Genomic DNA, 13,080 nt, shown 5'->3' with positions numbered 1-13,080 from the left:
AATATCCAATCACATTATAATTTTGATGAATATCCAATTACATTATAGTTTTGACGAATATCCAATTACATTATAGTTTTGATGAATATCCACTTACATTTTAGTTTTGATAGATATCCAATTACATTATATTTTGAAAATATCCATCTATATTATATTTTTTGATGAATATCCGATTACATTATAGTTTTAATAAATATACAATTACCTAGAGTTTTGATGAATTTCTAATTAAAATTTATTTTAGATGAATATTCAATCACATTAATCTTTGATGAATATCCAATTATATTACATTTTTGATGAATATCCAATTACATTATAGTTTTGAGATTATCCAATTACATTACAGTTTTAATGAATATCCAATTATCTTATAATTTTGATGAATATCTAATCACATTATAGTTTTGATGAATATCCAATTTCATTATAATTTTGATGAATATCCAATCACATTATAGTTTTGATGAATATCCAATTACATAATAATTTTGATAAATATCCAATCACATTATAGTTTTGATGTATATCCAATCACATTATAATTTTGATGAATATCCAATCACATCAAAGTTTTGATGAATATCCAATTACCTTATAGTTTTGCTGAATATCCAATTACATTATAGTTTTGCTGAATATCCAATTACACTATAGTTTTGCTGAATATCCAATTACATTATAGTTTTGATGAATATCTAATTACATTATATAGTTTTGCTGAATATCCAATTACATTATAGTTTTGATGAATATCCAATTACATTATATTTTTGAACAATATCTTCTCTGATAAACAAATCATTTTGTTCGCGTCCAGTTAAAGGATTTCTTGCTCCTCGATGTGGAAATCTTTTGTAGCCTTTAGATTCTATAAGGACACGAATAGAAGCCTAAACATATAAAAATTCATTTTAATCTAGTACTTCGGAGCTATCAAAGAATTTATAAAATGTCGTATTCTAGACTTACTAACGATGGAATGCTGCAATTATTTAGTATTTTAATTGAATAATTATGTGAAGCTTTTAAAATTTCCTGTTCCCTCATATTCATGGCTGTATATTTATTTTTACAATTACTGAAATTTAGGTATAAATATATATAACCCAATGAAAATTGGCAAGACGACGATTAATAAATTTTTCAATGTCTTCAAAGTACTGGGTTAAACATCACAAATTTAATAGTATCACACATAAATATATAATATTTTTCCCGTTTAAATTTGTTCTTAAAACACTTTCAATTGTCTGTTGTCAAAGAAAAAAATGGCTTTGAAAATAATTGAATCTTTTTATTCTTTTGTTAAATTTTACAGGGTTACCCACAATGAATGGTAACAACGAGGTTATAGTGTATAGAGTGATGATGTACGCTAATCCTTTACTAATTGTATAGATCATAAACTATACCAAGAGCGTACTGCATATTTGTTTATTATAAGTTGATTCTAGCCTAACCTATAGTGATCAATATTTATAAACAGTTGAAAGTGTACAGTACAGCTAACTGAGCACAAAGGTAGATAACTATCATCCCCCCTGGGTTGTAATGACAACCATAAACTCTTTAAAGAAGGTTGAATTTACGATTATTGCGTCTGAAATGATTTATTCATGATTTAAAAAGAAATATATAATTGTACAGCTGCAGGGAACTTTGAATATAACAACATAAACTGATAAAAAAGTCGTCTTTTAAATCTTATTCTTCGTGAGTAACTCTGTAAATTGTGTAAGATTTCTTAAGGAAAAAAGTGTTGAAGAATTGCTTTTTATGCAAAAGTTTCGGAGCAAAATTATTCCCCCCCCCCCCCATTTGATATAAACCTGTGAACCTCCAGGCAAGGTTTCTCCAACTAAATCTGTCTCTACCGTTAAAATCTCTATGTCGACCTGACAAAATTAGTAAAAAGGTACATTTTTCATGTTTTAGATAATGATCAAATATTTGATCGTAATACTTTTTCCAATATCTACAGTTTAATCCAGAACTTCGGAGCTTCGAAATAATTTATAAAATGTCGTCTTGACAGTTTTTCAATGGGTTTTATACAATGATACCTAATGCTTAGTAATTCTAATTGTAAACATAAATCAAAAAACCATGAAATATGCGGAAATATTCAATTGAAAACTAGATATCTGCCGCTTGCCATTATGAGTAGGTATATAAAACAACATTTCATAAGTTCTGTGTTTATCTGCAGTTTCTATGATGCTTCATATAAAAATAGGCAGGACAAGAAAACTTTTATATCAGACAGCATTTTAAAATCAATTTGAAAACGATAGAAACTTCCTAAAAGGGAATTCTTTTTTTAATATTTATTCAAATCATAACATTTTTGCCCTTTTCTTGAAATCAATATTACCACAAAAGAACAAAACTCGGTAATTTGACTATATTGCCAAATAATTGAACAATTTCTTGTTATGAGTTTCGGAAAAGTTGGAATGGAGCGATGATTAAAAAAATAATGCAAGATCGCTATTGGTGCATGAATTACATCAGTGATAACCAGAAAACATCCAGAATAAGAAGTCTACTTTTAGACTAAAGTTATGACTTTAAATAGTCCAATAGACATAACCGAGACAGTAAATGTTCAGTGTTAACAGACCCATTTAACTTAATAAGTGATTTAATAAATTTAAACAAAGCTATTTACTTTGTAACAACAATTGCACCTTATATTAATTTAATGTCGTCTTCATATTCTATTTTCTGGTTATCACTGTATGTAATTAATTGGTAAATTGGTAAAAAGATAGCAAAATTTAACTTCTTTCTTGTATTACAAGAACAAGTACAGGGCTCTCCACGTAAAGACTGTAAAGACGACCTGAAGCTCTTTCAATATGAAGAACTCAAGGTTACATTAAAGTCTACTGCCTTTGTGGGTGTGTGGATTCCACGTGGAAAACAAAAGACGACTTTTCATGATAATTAGTTTTATTTCCAACCTTCTCCCAAGGCAGTGTTTCTAAAATCAACTGTTCCGCTCCTTCAAAATCCAGGATTAGAAGATTTATCACGGGGTTACCTAACATAATTAGAAAATATTGAATCTTAAGCATTTATATAAAATACTTAAACCTTTTAAAGATACGAGGTTTAAACAGATTTAATAATACTGTACTGTGGTAAACAAGGATATATGGATTACCTAAAGATTTAATAATGCTGTACAGTGGTAAACAAAAAGATATAGGTTACAAAAAGGTTTAATAATACTGTACAGTGGTAAACAAGGAGATTTGGGTTACCTAAAGATTTAATAATACTGTTCAGTGGTAAACAAGGAGATATGGGGTACCTAAAGATTTAATGATACAGTACGGTGGAAAACAAGGAGATATGGGTTACCTAAAGATTCAATAATAGTGTACAGTGGTAAACAAGGAGATATGGGTTACCTAAAGATTTAATAATACTGTACAGTGGTAAAAAAAGAGATATGGGTTACATATAGATTTAAAAATAGTGTACAGTGGTAAACAAGGAGATATTGGTTACATAAAGATTTAATAATAGTGTACAGATGGTAAACAAGGAGATATGGGTTACCTAAAGATTTAATAATACTGTACAGTGGTAAACACTGGAGCTGTATTGATGAATCTTGAGCCTCGTTTATTAAGCCCCCCATAGAGTACAGGCCGGACTTCCCGATTAAAAAATTGAAAATGAAAAAAGTATTCACCATTCCACGCTAAAACTTCTTTAGATTTTTTAGACTTTATAATTTAGAATAAATTATCAAAAAAAATTAGAAAGGTTCATCACAAAAAGGTTTAACATTATTTGAGTTACAATTTATAATTGAAAAGCACATGAAAAATTGATTTGAAAAGATTTTTCACGTGTTGATATTTGTCTGAAATTTATAGTTTTTCGGCGTACATATTCACCCTTTATTTAATATATTCACACCTCAACGCCTTCAACTATTAAAGATAGATGTCAAAAATTTCAAAAATAAGTAGACCTTAAATATTTAGACAAATAATATGTATCTGCAAATTCACATAAACACTCTATGGGCAAAGATATATATATATATTAGAACAAAACAACCCAGTATGGGGTCAAGAAATTGTTTGATTCTAACTAACAACAACGATGCAATTTTTTTTCATTAAAAATAAAAAAAATATTTAAATTCGATTAAATTCTATAGAACTCTAGAATTTTATACACTGTTAGATACATAAACATATCCATGATGTACACAACCGGCCACTCTATTAATTAATTAATAGGGAGGTCTGTTGTGAACATCTGAGATAAGCTTCATCTCTTCGTTTTATTACTCTATGGATGCATGCTAAAGAATACAGAGAGAGAGTTGTATCTGGATTGTTACCTACTTAACAATATATCTGGATTCTGGATCGATACTCACTTAAAGAACTACTGGAGTATTGAATTATTTACATACCTGACTGCTGAGAGCATATCGAACATAGCAAAATGTGGATTTTTCTCAACTGCTAAGCATGTGTGAATCTGAAGTATTTTTATTTTTTGTTACTTTGGTTTGCGGTGTATTTTTTATTATCAAGCTAAACAATTTTAAATATTTTGGGTTAATATAGTAGACATCAGAAACATATTAAATATCATCATAAAATGTTTTTGAAAAATTATTTTACTTGTTCTTTACACAGACAGGGCATTCAAAAGAATAATGATCCAGGGTTGAATTTGGTTTTCTGCCTTGAAAAAAAAGAGTTCAAAGTATTAACTTATTAAATTGAAAAATTTACTGCAGCTGGATAGAAAAGTCAAAAGAACCTATAAAACAAGGTGTCATCTTTTGTGAAAAGCCCTAAATTATCTCATAAAGGAACGTGGAGCAACTGCGACACCCAATAGTTTTTTTTTTATTTTAAAGTTCCTCAACCCACATGTTGGGCATTTAATTCGTTCTTTTTTAAAAACTTCTAGGGTTTTTAAACTTTTAAAAGGCTTAGTAAAATTTTTGAAGTTTTACAAATTTCATAACAGTTTACTCTAAGCATTTGCTTTTCTTACACTATGTAAAATTTGAACCTTGAGAGAAGACATTTTTGCCTGAACTTACCAAATATATGAACCAAATGAACGACCGTTCTTCTGGGTTGTTTTACTTCGTTCAGGCAAATGTCTTCTCACAGCATCACAGGGTTAACATTTCGTATAGGGGTTCAGAATTAGGGATGGATCGTTTTAATTTTTGGAAAAAAGATTTGTTTAAAACGATGAAGAAAAAATGAAATACCAAGGGTAATTTTTAGAAACGATCATATTTGAAAAAGATTTTTTTAATTAAAAAATGCGTAATTTAGTTTTAGTTTGTCGTTTTTTTAACGAAGATAGGTAGTTTTTAATTCTTAACGGCTTTCAACAATAACCCTCATTAAGGATCGTTACATTTTTACATTTTTTGGTCGGAAAACCTTTAGATCAGAAAACATTTAAGGTTATTTCTCTCGATAAAAAAAAAACATTTTAGACAACATTCATAAACTTGTCTTCCCGAAAAATCCTAAATTAATTGTCATTGAACTCGTTTTTAAGAAAAACAATAGTTTTTAGTTTTTTAGAAGTTTAAAGCGAGTAGTTCGTTCGTTGTGATAGTTAAAAAAACGATTAACAACCCTACCTGGAATGCCTTTCTGTTGACTGTGAGGCCTTTCTGAAAGAGCCAAATGTCTGCTTCTATGAGGACACCAGTCCAGTTGTAACGTACTTCAAATTCTGACAACAAAATAAAATAAATAAATGTTTACTTACATGTTCAAAGTGTGACCAAATCAGGTCTAACCGAGACGGTCCCAATGTCCACGGCCATTTGCGTACTTTGTTTCAAATTTCAAATCCAAAATGGTGCCTTAGGTTCCAAATTGGACACACGTTTTATTCGTGTTTTAAAAGTGAAATCTGACAACTTTAGGATGTTTTCACACGATTGATGACGCACAAGAACTACTAGGGCTGGGCACGTTCCAACACTTTCTAACCGTTTTGTTAACAGTTAGTTCCAACTGTTAAAAAAGAAAAACTTCAGGTAATTTTAAAGGTAAGAACGGAATGTTCGTTTCGTTAAAGGTTATGAAACCAATAACGGTGCTGCAGTACATTGTCTTTTTTATTATTAACGGCGTTAAGGGTTTGTCAAATTGTTAACGCGGCACTAGCAATTTAAATATGTATGTGTCCTTTTCTGCACGGACTGAGTAATATCTAGATACCCAAATCAACTATATTTATCCTATTCTGAGATCCTTTCACGGCTGGACAAACTCCAAAATGTCTAAATCAAAATTTAAAGGTACAGCGATTTATTCTCAGCATTCAAAATTGTGACACAGCAGACGATATTTAAAAACATCAAAACACATAATTTTAATGAAATTTAGAGCAGAAAATAACGTAATTGACAGTTTAAAAAACGTTCCGTTTCCGTTTTCAACCATTATTTTTTTTCAAAAACTGCAAATCCGTTTCGTTACTGGTTTAAAAATAACGGTTTTTGCGGTTGGTTAATTTTCGAAAACCTCCATTCCATTAACGGAACTATGCCCAGTCCTAACAACAACAAGAAGAAAATGGAGATTTAGAAAAACAGAAATGTCAAAATTCTTGCAGCTGATATTATTAAATCTATAAGAATTGTGTTAAAATTAAAATTTAAAAAAATATGTTTAAAACAAAAAATAAAATAAGAATGTTAGAAATTGTTTTTTCATAAAATATTTGAATTACCTAAAGAAACAGAATCGATTGCGTTGTTTGAACCCGACTCAACAAAAAATCCATTTCTTGGAACATTGTTCTTGTAAACTAAAAAGTCTAATTTTGAAGTATTTTGTACGCCTGGGACCGAATTAAATTAATTTGAGCTACTTTGCTGAACTACATACTGGCAAACTTTGCTGAACTACATACTGGAAAACTTTGCTGAACTATATACTGGCAAACTTTGCTAAACTACATACTGGCAAATTCGAATTAAAACCACCGATTAAAAGTTAAAGTTTCAGGAAATATTTGAATCGTTGATTCAAATTTGAATCGGCGTGGCGCGGAGATAGGCAGTTTAAATTAATTAAATTTGGTCCCTGCGGCCTGCAGGGTTTTATTATTAGAAGTAGGGTTTCCTTATTTTCGATAATTCTCCAACACACAGTTTTAAAAAGTCATTCAAAAACGGGATTCAAACCCGAAAATTTTAGCATTTTCGCGAAATTTTAGTTAAATATTGCAATAATGTTTGATAAAATAAAAAATCTAAAATTTTATTTAAAAATAATTATAATCAAACACAACGCTTTGCAACACTTGAAAATTGGTGGAGCTTTTCATTGCAAGCATTATTTATATATTTACTCTACTTGTCTGGGTGTTTGTCTGGTTTGTTTGTGTCCAATAAACGTCAAAACGGCTGAATTGATCGGGCACACGTTTATTGTGGGACTTTGCATGTCCCCAGGAAAGATTTATAGATGATCAACATTTAAATTTTGCCTCCAACAAAATTTAATTGTCATTAAATTTTGAAAATCCAATTTTTTTTTTCAAAATCCGCGAACTTTTTTCGTTATTATTTTACAATGTATACAAAGAGAAAATGTTTACAATTGAAAAAAGAAGATGGGCGCGAAGCGCCCTAAAAGCAAGTGGATCTATTAGTGAACAGTGGGTGTACACTGGTACAGTATACCTAGCTCGACTATATCCCTAACTTGTTCCATCTGCTGCATCTCCACATTATCATGTTCATTTACCTTCAGCCCAAGATAAACCCTAGGCTTGGTGTTCGGAGACCTCATTTTACAGATTATTATGATAGGTCAAAATAGCATTGTTTCAGATCATAAATAAGTAATATAAAAACTAGATGAGCAACAAAGTAATAAAGTCGTACCGTAATTCAGCAAAAATTTGGCCTTTTAGATTGGAGTATTTTTTGTGTAATTGTCTCATTTAAGATAATTCACAAAAATTAATGAGCTTGCAGCATCTATATAATCTTTGCCAGATATATTCTTCCTGATTTTCTTCGCTAGATGGTCATCCTCCTGGCCTAAGCAGTTCAGGTAGGGTCTAATAAGAAAAGAAAAAAATTATGCTCATGGGTGGCAGGGGGTGTTATAGGCAAAAAAAAATCGAAATTTTTTTAAAAATATTTGTTTTCAACATATTTTTCAATATTTTTTTTCCACGGGCAACGCCGGACCCTTCAGCTAGTATACTATAAAGCAATAATCAGAGCAAACTTGTCGCGTCGTGCCAAAAAAAAATAGTGTTAAAAAGGTAATTTTATGAAATGTTTGTGTACTTGTCTTCATGCAATGGTTAAAAAAGTTTTTAACAAAGCAGAAGTAAAAATCTAAAGTTTATTTCATTTTTATTTTTATGTAAATTAAAACAACAAATATTCTAGAAATATCCTAAATAATATACAACTAATTTTACATTATAGAACGATAATTACTTTATAGCACGTCAATAATGAAATTCACCTTAAAGTGAGTATGACTGATAAAGTACACAATAGTTTCATAAAATTCTTCAGTACAATTTTGTCTGTGGAAGCCAATTTTTTTTTTAAAATATCAACAATTAACATCATCCTCACCTGTAAACAAGTTTTCCTTTAGATGCAGATTCACTTTTAGGATTTGACAAGAGCATTACTGTCTTCATATCTTTATCCAGGTTAAACTAAACAAATTTTAGGATTTGATATGAGCATTACTGTCTTCATATCTTTATCCAGGTTAAGCACTATAATACAAATTTTAAAAAAAATGTTATGAAACTATTAAAACAAATTTGAAGTATTTAACGTCAATAAAGACGGGTATAAAGCATTTTTTAAAGGAAATATGATATCATAACTTTGTTTTATGTTTTTAAAATTGGTAATTTTACCTTATTTATTAAAGAACAGTTTGTTGGGTTATTCACCATAACGAATCCAGTAGGGAGAGGGACAAGAACTATACATAGATATACTTATGATTATGTTAATAATAATAATGATAAAAATAATAATAATAATAGTGTTAATAATAATAATAATAATAATAATAATAATAATAATAATAATAATAATAATAATAATAATAATAATAATAATAATAATAATAATAATAAAAATAATATTAATCATGCCAATTTTTCTAGCAGGAGATTGTAAGTAGTTTTTATGAATTTTTAGAGTTAAATATAGCCAAAAGACGGTTGAAAGTAAATAAAGGAATTTCAAAATATTCTTCTTTATTCCAATCTATAATAATTTACTTTTCTTGGGCCGCTTGAATTAAAGGCAATAAAAACACTCAACACATTCAACTTGGCCATATTTCAATTTAACCCTATTCCCGCTGGGGGGGGGTCAATTTGACCCCCCCCCTGTAGTTTTTTTTACATAACTCAAAAAGTATTGGTCTGAGGCTGTTGAAATTTTCTGACTTTTCTTACATACCCAAAGCCCTCCCTTTAGGTCTAAAACCGGGCTTTAATACTAACTGCCTGAGTCCTCAGGCACACTGCCTGAATGACTGCTTTTGCCTGTAGCAAACTAAATCTTTGTTTTAACCCACTTTCACTTGTCAGATTTTGATAAAATTTAGCTTTTTGGAAAGCCTATGACATAAGAAAACGGATTGCATAAGTTTTGCGAAAAAAAAATTGCAAATTTTTTGCAAACAACCTGTCAAAGGAAATTTGCACATTTTTAGTTTTTCTTGATTAAAAATCAGGTTATTTAAAATTTTGCAAAAATTTTTGCATATTTGAAATGGCATGGTCAAGGGCTTTTCAAAAATGTATAATTTGTCATTTTTTGGACAAATTTTTTTTTGCAAACATTTTTACTATAAAACTGGATTTTGCGATAAAAAATTCAATTTTCGCAAATTTGCAAATTTTTTTGCAGATTCTAAAAGTAGAGCTTTCTAATGATGTATCATTTGTCATATTTGGACATAAAACATGGGATTTAGAGGGGGGGGTCAAATTGACCCCCCCCCCAGCGTATCCTGGTTTTCAAGTACCCCAGCGGGGATAGGGTTAAAAAATTTTGTTCCATTAAATATGACTTGGCAAGTCGGATCTCTTTATGCCCATATCGACATATTTTAAGAAAAAAACACTTAGTAGCGGTTTTTATCACAAAATGCCATTTGCGATTGTCAATTTTGATTACAGCTAAAAATGCCTTAATTGTAAATGTTTTTTTAGAATGAAAAAGTACATTAGTATTTACTAATAGCTGACGGATTCGACTTGGATAGATACGTTTCGAAAATTTGTTATGGAGAAGGTGTTTACTACTTATATTTGAGATGTACAGTGAAAAAATATAAATTAATTCATAACTTTATAATTTTTTTTTGAGCTTACCTAACTGATGATGACTGAAAACCAATATTAGAATAAGAAGTGCAGTAGTCAATAGAAATTGATTCTTAAGCTGTTTTAAGTTAAGAAAATTAAAATGCAGCTTCTTGGCCATTTTGAAAAGTAATTTATAAAGTTTTAGAGATGATATTAAAGTCAAAACAGCTCAATTCGTCTAGTTCAATCTGTGGCGGCCATCGTATAGAAGAAAAATATTAAATCTCCTTTAAAAACAGAGAAACTACAAATTTCTGAGAAAAAGTGTCTTGTCATTGTCCGATCAGATGGTTTTTACCTGTACTGCTGACTGCATAGTAATCATAGATGCGCTAGGAAGATTTTTACAGTTTGACACTGGGAGTAAGGAATAGAAGGGAGATATTACTGACGTGGTTCGCCCTACCATATGATTATACATGCTTTGCAGACGTCGCAGACGGGTACTCCATTTGAATAAGAAATTAATGTATAGGCGGTAGTTGTACATCAGACAAATATTTCTAATTCAAATGGAGTACCCGTCTGCAAAGCATGTACTATCATATGTTATGGTTTGACAGCAAAGATAATATATATATTTATATATATATATATATATATATATATATGTATATATATATATATGTATACGAGAAAGTAGTATAATTTTGAGGTCTTGAGAAAAATTGAAAGCAGCATTTCTTTACGCATAGCACTTTATCTTCTGGATTGTTGCTAATTTATCATTTTTTTGCATGATAATATTAAATGTGTACTATAGTATCAACAATGTATACATCAAAGTGTACTTAATAAAACAAGTTAATCAATATAAATAAAACAGAGATTGCAGGAAGTTGACAAGACAAAGTTAAAATGTAAAAGTTGTACTTAAGTTTTAATTAATGCAATTTAAAAAAAAATTTGATATGTATTTATATTTTCATCTCTGTTTCAAAGTTGTTAACAACTGGTCAGAGCATAAACAATATGCATGTAGTGAAAGCTCTACTCCATAAAGAGATTCGTTTCCGTCCAGGTATAACTTGCAAAACATCAATGTCAAACCAATGGGCACAATCTCATAGGCTTCAATGTCAACCGGACATAAGCACGCGAACTATCAATGCCGAACTAGGGTTTCCACGAAACAGTCAATTCTATTGCGCAACAGTTGCGTGGTTTTGCACGAAATAATTGTTTTTGCACGAAATTACGCATCATTTTCGTATGAAGACGAAACCAATTTTGCACAAAATTGTGCATTCATTCAAAATAAATAAATATTTTTTGCACAAAATTTCGCATGAATACAAAATTTAAGTCAGAATTTGTTCATGATATTCGCATGAATACAGGTCTTTTTTGCAAGTCATTTTGTAAAGGAAACTTTTTTTCTTTAACACATTGTTATTAGCTATATGTAAAACTACGATATGTAGTACACAGACGGGGGGAGGGGGGGGGGATTATCTGAAAACCCATCAAGTTCTGAGCAAACCATCTTTACAATCTGGACAGAATACAGGCTTGTCATGAAATCCTGTCATTCAGGTCTTTTAACACAAAAAAATCGACGAAAAAAATAAATAAATCCGCGAAATTATTTTTTGATTGGCATATCTATCAATACAATGAAGACAAATTTTCTATTTAAGTTTTGATTTCTGTTAAGCCTTTTTTCAAATTAAAAGTTTACAAGTAAGCAAAGAGAATTGTTTCAACGTTAATGTGTATCCATGTTGTTTGAGAGCTTAGTAGAACTCAAAATTGAAATCGAAAGTCGTCTTCATAGTCTTAACATTTATCGATGGAAGAAAAGAACAACTTCTGATAGAAAATGTGAAATTCTACCGAAATATACCTAATTTGGAAGAGCTTTCGGCATATAACTAAATTGTTCCAGCAAAAAAAAAACATTTAATAAATCATTAAACAAGATACATTGCCAATCCCTGGAACAAACGTCATTATAAAATATTAAATCTCATTAATGCTAGGAATATTTTCAAACCAGGCGCTTATTCAGGATTTGAGACAGGGGGGGGGGGGTATCAATAAAAATAACCCTTTTGACACACTGACACGTGTGCCTCTTCTAAGATGTGGATACAGGGGTTGAACTTTTTATCCTTTAACTTTCGAGTTTTTGAACAATTTAAGGAAATGCGTAACACAAAGTTTTATTATTTTATCTTCTACAAACAATCCCAATAAACATGATATCGGCTTTGTAAATGAATACTTTGATGTTTTTATTTATTAGTAAAAATTTCTTTTTAAAACACATTATAGTTGTTCCATCTTTACTGTTTATCTCGTAGAAACGTTTTGCAGAATCGTTACCTTTCCAGCAGAAGTAACTTTGATCACTGTAATTAGGTAATTCAACGCTAAATCTAAACGAAGAGAATTCGTCTCTTAATTCCCATGTTTTTTGGGTCACCCTGTACAGAAAAGCGTATAAAACTGTAGAAAAGGAAGGCGACTGTTGGAATCAATTGATGATTTCTTTTGCTCATTGTGAGTTAGGACACCCTGTAGAGGAAAATGTTAAATCCCTGGGAAAATCTATTGAAAATGCAAACAGTTATTTTTGCCATATTGCGGGTGAGATGTAGATGGAGTAAATAAAGTACAGTGTAATGTGTATACATACACTTACGTTTTAGTATACAAACTTAATACTGTGTCTGT

At 30.1% G+C, this 13,080-nt stretch overlaps 1 protein-coding gene across 5 annotated transcripts; it reads right to left on the bottom strand.

The window, feature by feature from the left end:
• Positions 1-385: 385 nt before the first annotated feature.
• LOC111713001 (uncharacterized) lies at positions 386-10,689 on the bottom strand. 5 transcript variants are annotated; one of them, XM_023487778.1, is made up of 9 exons: positions 10,408-10,689; positions 8,932-8,999; positions 8,636-8,721; positions 7,718-8,100; positions 6,760-6,837; positions 5,657-5,751; positions 4,451-4,518; positions 2,973-3,052; positions 386-896 (listed from the first exon to the last, which is right to left on the bottom strand). In XM_023487778.1, the coding sequence occupies exons 4-8, from the start codon at positions 7,824-7,826 to the stop codon at positions 3,049-3,051; spliced, it is 354 nt and encodes a 117-aa protein (XP_023343546.1). In that variant the 5' UTR covers positions 7,827-8,100; positions 8,636-8,721; positions 8,932-8,999; positions 10,408-10,689; the 3' UTR covers positions 386-896; positions 2,973-3,048. The 5 variants fall into 5 exon arrangements, 4 of the variants coding, with proteins under 4 accessions (XP_023343546.1, XP_023343545.1, XP_023343542.1 ...); XR_002767577.1 differs by lacking the exon at positions 6,760-6,837; XM_023487777.1 differs by lacking the exons at positions 4,451-4,518; positions 5,657-5,751; positions 6,760-6,837; ... (2 more) ...; positions 8,932-8,999; positions 10,408-10,689 and adding exons at positions 1,836-1,901; positions 3,577-3,675.
• Positions 10,690-13,080: the final 2,391 nt, after the last annotated feature.

Source organism: Eurytemora carolleeae, unplaced genomic scaffold (assembly GCF_000591075.1).
Source record: "Eurytemora carolleeae unplaced genomic scaffold, Eaff_2.0 scaffold1354, whole genome shotgun sequence".
Lineage (NCBI taxonomy): Eukaryota > Metazoa > Arthropoda > Copepoda > Calanoida > Temoridae > Eurytemora > Eurytemora carolleeae.
This window is presented reverse-complemented; position numbering and strand designations above follow the sequence as displayed.